The sequence below is a fragment of the Daphnia pulex genome, chromosome 8, assembly GCF_021134715.1.
Source record: "Daphnia pulex isolate KAP4 chromosome 8, ASM2113471v1".
Lineage (NCBI taxonomy): Eukaryota > Metazoa > Arthropoda > Branchiopoda > Diplostraca > Daphniidae > Daphnia > Daphnia pulex.
The window spans coordinates 4,580,645-4,590,823 of NC_060024.1; the positions used below are offsets into that span (position 1 = coordinate 4,580,645).

Below are 10,179 nucleotides of genomic sequence, written 5' to 3' on the forward strand. Positions count from 1 at the left end.
GATGGATTAGTTGTCGATAGTCTCACTAGATGATCTTTACGATCAATTATTTTCGCTTCTCTGCTAAGAATCGTGGTTGCCCTATAAGAAAAGTAGAAGCGAAAACATAAACAGCAGGTTAGAATTTATTCTCAACGAAATCAGAGTTCTCCAATTGATAAGTGATCCTAATTGCAGTAGGAGATAGGTCATATTCTATTTTTTTTTTTAATGGAAAAAAATCACTAACAGTTACAGGCTAACAGCCCTTCGGGTATCTTGCTAACGCAGCGCAGTTAGCTGACAATTATTAGACTGCCTGTAGAAATAAGTCATCATTACTTTACTCACTAGATGTCTCTGATTTTTTTTAACTGCTTCGTTTGAATGTTTCGCTAATCCTAGATGGACGGAATTGATCGTACATGGAATAGCCAATGACATTTTGGTGTGGACCTCTGCGATCAGCGGACGCACTGCAAGTTGAATTAAACGATGATTCAGTTTCTGAATCCCCTATTTTTGTAGTAGGACTAGATTGCGTGGTACTTATTTGGTACGTATCATTATGCTCATGTTTGATAAAAGATTAAAAGCCGGTGTGGCAGCGAAAAAAGGTTCACATTTCCGCGCTTATTTGAACATACAAATGGTACGGTAGCTCGTGGAACTATTTGATTTTAGGCCTAAAATATACAACTCCATTTCAAAATTGCGCGCGGTTCTTATATCATATGAAAAAAAAAATAAAATGGCTATTGCGTGAGTCGCCCTATAATAGACACGCAATAATATATAGCGTGTGCATATATGGTTTACTGTATAAGAGAGTGGGTGGGAATATTATTATTCACATGCTGCGGAAATCGTGTCGGATATTGAGTTTCGTTTCTTGTTGTTGTTATATTATACGCAGCACTGCTGGATGTGCTGTATTAGACTTCCTTTCACATGTGACAGCACAATATATATAAGTATAGAGAGAGATACAGAAGAACTACTACTGTATACACTGCTGGGGGAGAAAAAGGATGAATCAACTTTTGAGGAACGACAAATGTTTGACATTTGCATTTAAATAGTTTAAAGAAAAAAGAGAGAAAACGATATCAATAAAAGATCATCACGCGAACGGAATTCGACTGGACAAGGAGGATATACAGTACATAATAACAGTTTTCCCATAGTAGGAATGTATTTCGTCAGCAGACTGGTATTACACACATCAGCGGATATCAAACTTGTTCCAATGTAATAATACAGAGCAGAATAAAATCGAAAATGAAATTTTTTAAAAGATTTTTGATATTTTTAATTTCAATGAATAGAAAATCTTTATAGAATGATATTAAATTAGAATTGTTTGGTCTATTATATAACGAATGATGATGTATCAAATAGTTTTTATGTACTGGGGAAAGTCTAGACTGTAACAATGACTCGCGAGAGCTAATTTAGTTTCCTACTATCCCACATCACTTGCTTCGGCGTTCGGCCTCAACCACAAGATGATTTGGAATGTCAATCAAAGTTTTAGACTGTTTTCAGCTTCGTCAACTTTCTCACGGCAAGCTGGGAAACCGGAACCTCTGTTTCCCGCTGCCATGAGGTGCATTGCTGTTTGTTAATAAAGAGATTTTGGACATTGTTGGCGAGAAAGAAAAAAACCATTGGAATAAGGCATTATTTCAACAGCTTCAACTTTTATGAATATTAAGGCCGATAATAACTAAAACACATCAACTTTTTCCCAAAGGTGTTGTCCTCTCCATAATCCCCTGTAATCATAAAAGCGGTAACCAACATGTACAAATAGAAATAGTGCATTCGCCAATCTTGTTACTTGTTCAAAATTCAACCGTTCAACCGAAAATTATTTCCAAATGATTTAGTGGTCTAAAATAAACCCGCTTGAAAACAGAGACGAGTATTTTATAAGGCTATTAGGCCTGAAATATGGAGGCACAAGGTAGCCTGAATTAATCCGTGCTATAGTGTTATTTCACCTATTTCGTCGCCTTCGTCTCCTCACAGTTTTCGTCACAATAAGAGGCGAGATTTTGTAGAACGAGACAAGTTTCCATTTCTGTTTTAGGTTTAACTCGCTTTCATACCTGGAATCACTCCCTAATAATTACTCTCCCTTGTTGAGGTGGAGCCTATTTCACCAGAACTATGCGCAATTGGCCAAAGCCAACAGACATAACGAAAGAAAAAAGAAAAACGGGAAAAAGTGGTACCGGAATGCAACAAACTCAAAGCATAAAAGAATTTGAGAATTTAAAACGAAATTCATTTGAACGTGTCACTCTCATTGCACAGTGATGTTGGTAAAATTTGGTGAGTGAAAATTTCAATCATTTGCAAATAGCTATAGTATTTTAAAAGTAGATTTGAAATGCACGCAGCCTAACAAGAATGGATGAAACCGTAAGCATGACGTCGAAAATATTTGTTAACTTTGGCCGTCATCGCAAAGTCATTTATTGCTCGGTTATCCTGATGAGTTTCCTGTTAGTTCAATGGCAATTTTACTCGGGAAACCAAATCAAATTTAATAGTCAAATAGAGTCAATTCAAGCGACCGGAACATCATCAAATCAACTGCCACAAGCACTAGAATACGTCAATACTGGCGACAGCAGCAGTAGTTTTCTAAAATCAAACGTAAGTTGCGTCATCACAAATAATGTGACTAGTACACCGTCGCCTACTTTTGACGTGTCAACATCAGTGCCGATACTAACCGAGCCGCAACCCGAACTCTACCAAACAATTGAAAGGTTTTCAGCAGAGGACAAACTGTTGAGAATGAACACAACTTTCAAGCGGATACTCTTTTGGAATGAGGTAGGCCTAAATAACGTACATGAGACATGACGTAACACTCTAAATAATTCATTTCAATACAAACAAGAATAACAAGAACAAGAATTACGGCGTTGGGCATGGGAGGGACGTTCTGAAAAAGTTGGGGTGCCCCGTTTGGCAGTGCGAAACTTCAGCCAACCGAACGGACGTCCACACCTACGACGCCGTTCTCTTTCATCTCCGAACGTGGAGTAAAAATGACTTGCCTCATCCGCGCTTGGCTAATCAGCGCTACGTGTTATGGAGCATGGAATCGGCGGCTTGGCGCATTTACAGCGTCGCTCCCATGGCCGAATTCTTCAATTGGACCATGACCTATCGCTGGGACTCTGATGTGGTCGCTCCCTACGGCTATGTCAGACCCATTGGAAACGTGCCGCTTCATCCTAGTGAGGCCCAAATGAAAATCTACTTGTCTAATCATCGCAACAGCAGTCGAAACTACGCCAAAGGAAAGACGAAAATGGCCGTTTGGTTTGCCTCCAACTGCCGGACTGTTGTGAGCAGCCGAAACGAATTGGTCAAGGAACTGCAAAAGTACATTGCCATCGACGTGTACGGCACTTGCGGAAATTTGACGTGTCCCAAGAAGCTGGACGATTCGTACGAGTCGAGCGAAGAGTGTCGGGACTTGGCTGCCTCCGAACACAAATTCTACCTTTCACTGGAGAATTCGCTGTGTCGCGATTACGTCACCGAAAAGTATACGATTCAAATTCGTTTTTGACACAAACATTTTTAATTATTTCTTATTATGGTATTTTCTAAGGTTATTCGCTATGATGCACCGCCCAATCATACCGGTCGTTTACGGCCTTCACGACGACCAAGAAAAACTAGCGCCACCGCATTCGTTCATTAACGCGGCAAAATTTGAAAACACGAAAGCGCTGGCCGACTACTTGATTCTCCTCAACAACAACGACACGCTCTACAACGAATATTTCTGGTGGAAACCTTATTTCAAAGTACACGACAGCGAAGATGAGAAGAAAAAAAGCATGTGTCGCTTGTGTGCTACCCTCCACGATGAAACGTTGCCACCGAAAATTTATCACAACCTCACTGATTGGTGGGATACGCAATCGGCCTGTATTTTCTCGCCTAAAATCTTATGATTCTTGCTCTACTTATTATCCTATAAAAGGTCATAATACACTGTCTGAATGTAAATAAAAATGTCTAAGCTCACTTAAATGCTAGTATATTGCTCGGTAAGTCAATCGGAAATCTGAATAAAATTTCATCCATGTAGAATTATAGCATTAGTGACAGATTCAAACGACATAGTTATATAGTTACTATAGTAAATGACTGTTAATAAGATACATTTTCCAAAATTCAGTCACCTACGTTCGAACAAATTTCTAAAATAATTGACAGACAGACCCATGACAACAGTTCGGAGTAGTAATTGTTCTTGGACTTGTTCACCATAACTTCATCAGATAATTCATATTCCCAGAATAATTTCATCTCCCACAAATAGTACCTTTATATGATCAAGTGCTAAGTTGCTACGATTAATAGAAAATTTCCATCACAATTCTAAGCGGATGCATCAAGTTTTATTGATCTCAAAGCCTTTTGACTTTCACTTTACATTTTCTCCTAAGAGACCACACTGAATATAATAGAAGTCACTTATTTGACTACCAAGTTTTATTTCTCTCTATAAATATTGAATGAATTTTGAACGTAGACAAATTCGCGGGTATAATAATTCGAAATCAGACCAGTTTTGGTAAATTTGTTGCTCTCCATCAAACGAGTCAAGCCTGGTTCGCCTTCGGTGACGTGATTCCACTCCGCAGTCACCGTCTTAACGCATCCGCAATTTAAAAAGAAACATAAATGTAATTGAAAAACCAAACAAACTCCTGTATCAAGTGACCATCTATACCTTCATGTTGACTTTGTGCCAAGGAATGGTTTTCAAGATTTTATACTCAGCTCCTTCAACGTCAAGTCCAAAATAGTCGACGTCGGTTCTACCGATTGCAAGTAGAATGGAGTAAAGCGGGAAACACTGCATTTTGTAAATGTTTTCAGTGTCTTTCTGCTGGCTTTGCGGTTGTTTAACATCTTTCTCCTCGATAATGGCGCCCAACGTTTCGGCGGTACCATTGTAGACCACCTATACGTTCCCATGACATTAGCGAATAATTGGCTGCTGAACAAAATACGTTGAAGGACTTACTTCCATGGGAAACGGTTTCGTACTGAGACAAGCGGGCGAGGTGAACGCTTTTCGATTGCGAGATATCAGCTGAGTGAACACTTTCTTGTCCGCTTCAATCAGCAATCCACTCCAATCGAGTGAGCGCTCCATGTACAAGGTGTTGGAAAGAAATTCACCGTCGAATCCACCGCATTCGATGAAAAAACCATTAGTCTAATCGACAATTCAAAGAAAAAATTAAGCTATAGACAACAAATATGTCTTATGTGTAATATTTATTTACTTGATTGTGCAGGAGTCGCAAAATCTCTTTCGATTGCCCGTCGGAGGGATCGATCGTTTCAGAATGATTCATGTTATAGGGCACGTTTTTCGGTGCAGGTTGGCGCAGGTAACTCTCGCGAATCAAACGGATCACACACGGATGATCCTGCTGTAGTTGATTTCTGTTGGCGTACTCTAAAATCGTATAACGGCTGAATATAGTTTCAAAAAAATCAATTCCCTGCTTTTGATTGATTAGTTACCTATGGTGCAATAAGACGGCGCTAAATATTTATCTGCTGGTTCTTTGGCCCAGTTTTCACCGAAAGTTTCTTCCATCAAGTTGTACTTTGTCGCAATCTCCACTGATGGAACAGGAGTCGGAATCGGTTGGTCGGTAATAACAATAGGAGGGTTCTGTATTTCGCCAAACATCACAAATTATTTTTCAAAGAGAGTTGTCATAAGCATGATAATAGTTCGTTCTTACTGTGGCTCTGCTGTAATAAAGCGCAAAAATAAACACGGCGGAGAAGGCCAGAAAAACTGAAGGGACAGCGGACATGCGATTAGGACACGCGAAACGCATCACGAAAATTATAAGCTATTGTTTGTCTTGCGCCGACCAATTTTAGAATCCACTAAAATCTGAATCTTTTAATAGAAACAATTTGTTAGTTCCAACGGGCTACTAAAATCTCAACTGAAGTAATACAGAAATGTGATGATGTTTTCCAGCAACCGGGGGGAGGAGAGTAGTGAAACATGCACTTTGCGACGAATAAGAAATAACTAAACTCACTATAGTTGTCAGAGCTTGCCTATATAATAAACCTGGAAGAAAGTCAGATGCGAGACGGACGGTTAAAGAACCGGTGGACTGCAATATGTCTGTGAATGAACAACGCCCTCTGTAGGTCGCATGTATAAATGTGATACGCTAAAGAGTTCCATACCATGCAAGATATAGACGTCATGACATGAATATGAACTCACGTTATTATAAGCCAAGCATAAACCTACTCTTATTTCTGCAGACATTCATTTTACAACCTTCGACAACCTCATTTAATCAAGTCGAACTGAATCGAAACCATTCAGTTGGATTGAGAAAATGAATGACTAATTATTGAGATCGCAGGGACAGTCAGCTGTTGCTTGTGGTGGGGAACGTTCTCGAAGCTGAGTAAAAGCTTTTTTTGACATTGAAAATTGGAATGCGTAATGTGAGAACCATTGCGCAACCATTTCTGCTAGGCCGACGAAAAAAATTCAAAAATACTTTTACCGCCGAAAATAAAATAAAATGGTGGAGGGGTGGTTTTGTCTCCAAAGCACCTATAGTGGTTACCACTGTTTTTGCAAAAATACAAAACTGAAACTAAAATAAGCCGTTCGGTGGACAGGGGGCCATATAATATGAAGCAAGCATGATAATTTCACCAAAGTGGAAAATAGCACATTTGTCGAATAAGAGAACAGATTTTCACATTTACTATGTGGAATGCAGTTATCATCAGACTTCCGCTAACTACATGTGCCAAATGTCGTCGACAAGTGTGATATTTAAGAAATACTGCAGTCTGATTGATACGCATTCGAATTGACCTTCTTTGTACATATACACAACTTAATTTTCCCCGGGTGTCTTAAGAATAAGGTAACACAATTTTCTTTAATGGTTTAATTGAGGATCTCGTTCTTGTATTTGAAAATAGTCAAGCGGCGAGAAGGATTTTAAGAAAACGACGAAAGTCGGTCTCATTTTGAGGAATATCGCTTGACAAAAGGCCAATAAAATGAGCTGCATTCCGAACAAAAGCAACAAAAGGATTCAACAAAGAATTGGAAATGCAATAGCCAGCGGAACTATTTTTGAAAGGCATTGAGCGTGAACAGTTAACAAGCGGAAAACAGTTAGAGTACTACAGAGAAAGAGAAAGATTTCATCGCGCGATTTGATTTGCAGTTCATCCTGAATGAATATCAATTCTCGAACTGACAGAAAACATTAGAAAAAAATCTATCCGACTTAAGATATACAAAATTTGATGTGCAAGCTTTACACATGTCAGGAAGCGTCACTGTTTACGAAATAATCAAATGATGAGCATTCAAAAGTCCTGATTCACTTCCGTAACAATAAAAAAAAGGAAGATGATCTAAAAAATTTTGCTTTCTAATGTTCAAACTGAAACCTTTCGACCACTGATCTGGAACGATACTGACTACCTAAAATCGCTTTAAAACCACCACCGGCACTACAAGGATCAACTGACACGCAAGACAGTTGGTATCACCTTTCGATCCCCCGATATAAACACGCCAAATGATCTTCTAACGAATTAAAATGACAGACCTTAAGGCCTTAAGATGCGACGGTAGACGCAGACGCTCTTTCCACGGAAGCTTGGAGGGTTGTTTCAAATACTAAGGCACCTAAGGGAAAAAGTAATTTGGAAATATCGGAACAAAATGTAACATGGAAACTTCAAAAATTCAAATAAAAACAAGTAAAATGATCTTACACGCTGAAATTTAGGAATCTCTAAAATCTGTAGACTAAAACAAATAATCCACTCTAGATTGGTTTTTGTTCAAACTTCTCTTCATTATATACTATTTACTCATGCACTGGTTAACAGTAACCGATTTACAGCTCATGTACCCAAATTAAATTTTTCGAATGCCTTCCTTTTAATTTTAATTTTGAAAAATGCCTACGTAGTAATTACCACTGAATCAGTTCAACTGCCTACACGTGGACATTTAGCGGCTGATGGCTGTAGTTTTTTTTTTTCGGAAAACAAAACCAACCCAAACAAGAAACAATTAATGTAGCGTTCACATCGTACATTAATTTACATTATGTAGGCACCTAAAAATTCACAGCACCTCTAACGGGACTTTCCCTTATTCAAGACTTATAGAATCGAAGAGCTATTTTGCGACCATTAATAAATTGCTTTTCTGATGGATAATTAGCACAGTATTTGTTTTAACTTGAATTGGGGCGAGGATTTCAAATATTATAATCACGATGTGCAAGAATTGTTTAGCATAGTGAGAAGGAGAAAAACGACACATTTACAATTTAATTTACAACACTCGGTACACCGCCTAGTTGAAACAAAAAGGTATCCTTACTATCCTATGTTCTAGAGATTTGAATGACACATAAACTTAAGATTTACCTGAGCTGTGAAGTGATGGAACAAACCGCCATGAACCAGTATGCGAAAAAAAACAAGGAATAGGAAGTCCTCGTGAATACCTTCACACTCGCATGAATGTACACGAGGACAAGGACGGGGAAGGATGAGAAAAGAAGATTCATCTGTGCGGTGTAGAATTGAGTGGTGAAATCCGGTCGTAATAGATGCAGGTGAGTCAATTTACACAAACCGAATCTAGTTCCTAAATCAAATAATAATCACTGCATTAATTAAAGACAAAGTATTTAACTATGCACACATCAAATGTTAACTTAGAATGAAAACATTGAGTAGCGGTGTCGATGCTGAACAAACCGAAACACCGGAACAAACTAAAGGAGATTCTACACAATTCTAAGATTACGTAACCGATTTCGAGAAATCATTAAACTTCTGGAAATTGTAAAAGATACATAATTAGGACCCACAACTGTCGTTTGGAGTGTAAAACTGTAAGTGACATGGTTCATGTCTGTTTTAAATGGCCAGAAATAACAACAATGATTTTTGTTTTCAGCAAATATGCTGTTTTATAAACAAAGCATTACTTTTCAACAAATGCTTTACTTTCCACTGTTATGTCACTAAATTTGTAATTTAAAAAAGCTTGTAACTTAAACCTCCACAGATAAAAAATTTTTGCTCTTGAATTGTGTGCTCTTCTTGAGAACAAGCGACTAAATTATCAGTAACAGCAGCTAAATAGAAAATGTATCAAAACACAAGTTACGAAGAACATGAACCAACAAATCTACAACATAAACATCAAGATTTAATTAGAAGAGAAATTTAAGTGCTTTGATAGGGTTACAAATATTTAAAGTGCCGTTAGAGGAAAAAATAGAATTGAATCAAGTCAAAAGAAAACATGGACGTTTTGGATTGCAAACAGTAAAAGCGAATACGTACGAAGAAGGTACGTACGAACTACGTAGTGAAATGGTCCATTTCTGTAAAAAAAAATATTGAGCTCATTAAATTTGACTTTCTATTCGCATATAACTTTATTCCACTTCCACATAAAGGTTACCAGGAAATTTACATTGTCATCGAGTCTCCATTCCAGCTCATTTCAATTGGATTCACCATTCACGTAGTTCACAAATAACGACGGAAGCAGCAGCAGACGACTTTTCCATCGCCCGAGAAAAAGAGCCACCTAGCGGGGAAAAGTTCAACTCTTCTAAGCGGTGGAAGTTATGTTCGTTTGTGTGTCCAAAAAAGATCAATCAAATAAAATATCTGTTATCAAAATTAAAGAACCTAAAAACACAAACAAGAGCACTTCAAATGGAAGATAAGAATTCAAAGAATTCAAGAGGGAACAGCGGTAGCGTCGAACTTATTTCTTTTTGCCATATTTTGCGCCTAATAATGAACCTTGTTTGTTTTGTTTTTTAAGTTTCATGCTAATTATCCTATTTTTGGTTAAAAACAATTAACTTAATTAAGACATATTTTGATTCACCATCTCAGCACATAAAGTAAATGATTTATGACAGCTTCTCACCAACGTTATACCATTACGAGTTCCCGATCAACAGACTTAGCCGTATAGTTTAGTAATAATCCATGTAATCTTTGTCATTATTAAACTGAAGTATGCAAATGTGAAAACGTGAAGGAAATCAACTGCATTAATAAATGTTTCGTATTGCGTCAATCTTG

The 10,179-nt window shown here is 37.9% G+C and overlaps 2 protein-coding genes and 1 long non-coding RNA gene across 6 annotated transcripts; 1 reads left to right on the forward strand and 2 right to left on the reverse strand.

The window, feature by feature from the left end:
• The first annotated feature begins 2,282 nt into the window (after positions 1 to 2,282).
• On the forward strand, positions 2,283 to 4,023 carry LOC124199715 (alpha-(1,3)-fucosyltransferase C-like). Its single transcript, XM_046595635.1, has 3 exons — positions 2,283 to 2,829; positions 2,897 to 3,552; positions 3,620 to 4,023. Exons 1-3 carry the CDS (start codon positions 2,398 to 2,400, stop codon positions 3,966 to 3,968), a joined length of 1,437 nt encoding a protein of 478 aa, XP_046451591.1. The 5' UTR covers positions 2,283 to 2,397; the 3' UTR covers positions 3,969 to 4,023.
• Positions 4,024 to 4,399: 376 nt separating this feature from the next.
• On the reverse strand, positions 4,400 to 8,713 carry LOC124199717 (protein Star-like). 3 transcript variants are annotated; one of them, XM_046595638.1, is made up of 7 exons: positions 8,491 to 8,713; positions 7,656 to 7,735; positions 5,560 to 5,713; positions 5,316 to 5,491; positions 5,051 to 5,245; positions 4,754 to 4,987; positions 4,400 to 4,671 (listed from the first exon to the last, which is right to left on the reverse strand). In XM_046595638.1, exons 3-7 carry the CDS (start codon positions 5,633 to 5,635, stop codon positions 4,513 to 4,515), a joined length of 840 nt encoding a protein of 279 aa, XP_046451594.1. In that variant the 5' UTR covers positions 5,636 to 5,713; positions 7,656 to 7,735; positions 8,491 to 8,713; the 3' UTR covers positions 4,400 to 4,512. The 3 variants fall into 3 exon arrangements, with proteins under 3 accessions (XP_046451594.1, XP_046451593.1, XP_046451592.1); XM_046595637.1 differs by lacking the exons at positions 7,656 to 7,735; positions 8,491 to 8,713 and adding exons at positions 5,787 to 5,950; positions 6,012 to 6,068; XM_046595636.1 differs by lacking the exons at positions 7,656 to 7,735; positions 8,491 to 8,713 and adding an exon at positions 5,787 to 6,090.
• A 497-nt stretch (positions 8,714 to 9,210) lies between these two features.
• Positions 9,211 to 9,597, reverse strand: LOC124199718. Of its 2 annotated transcripts, none has more exons than XR_006876962.1 (2): positions 9,554 to 9,597; positions 9,211 to 9,461 (listed from the first exon to the last, which is right to left on the reverse strand). It is a non-coding gene; the product is annotated as an uncharacterized LOC124199718 (long non-coding RNA). The 2 variants fall into 2 exon arrangements; XR_006876961.1 differs by having other exon boundaries at positions 9,542 to 9,597.
• Between the last annotated feature and the right edge of the window lie 582 nt (positions 9,598 to 10,179).

What these genes read in the sequence shown, in the direction of transcription:
- LOC124199715 (XM_046595635.1), top strand. Translation starts at nt 2,398, where the DNA reads ATGGATGAAACCGTAAGCATGACGTCGAAAATATTTGTTAACTTTGGC. An exon ending in GGATACTCTTTTGGAATGAG is followed by an intron (nt 2,830 to 2,896) that starts GTAGGCCTAAAT and finishes AATACAAACAAG; the next exon opens with AATAACAAGAACAAGAATTA. An exon ending in CGCGATTACGTCACCGAAAA is followed by an intron (nt 3,553 to 3,619) that starts GTATACGATTCA and finishes GTATTTTCTAAG; the next exon opens with GTTATTCGCTATGATGCACC.
- LOC124199717 (XM_046595636.1), bottom strand. Translation starts at nt 5,885, where the DNA reads ATGCGTTTCGCGTGTCCTAATCGCATGTCCGCTGTCCCTTCAGTTTTT. An exon ending in TTTATTACAGCAGAGCCACA is followed by an intron (nt 5,714 to 5,786) that starts GTAAGAACGAAC and finishes GGCGAAATACAG; the next exon opens with AACCCTCCTATTGTTATTAC. An exon ending in GCCGTCTTATTGCACCATAG is followed by an intron (nt 5,492 to 5,559) that starts GTAACTAATCAA and finishes ATACGATTTTAG; the next exon opens with AGTACGCCAACAGAAATCAA.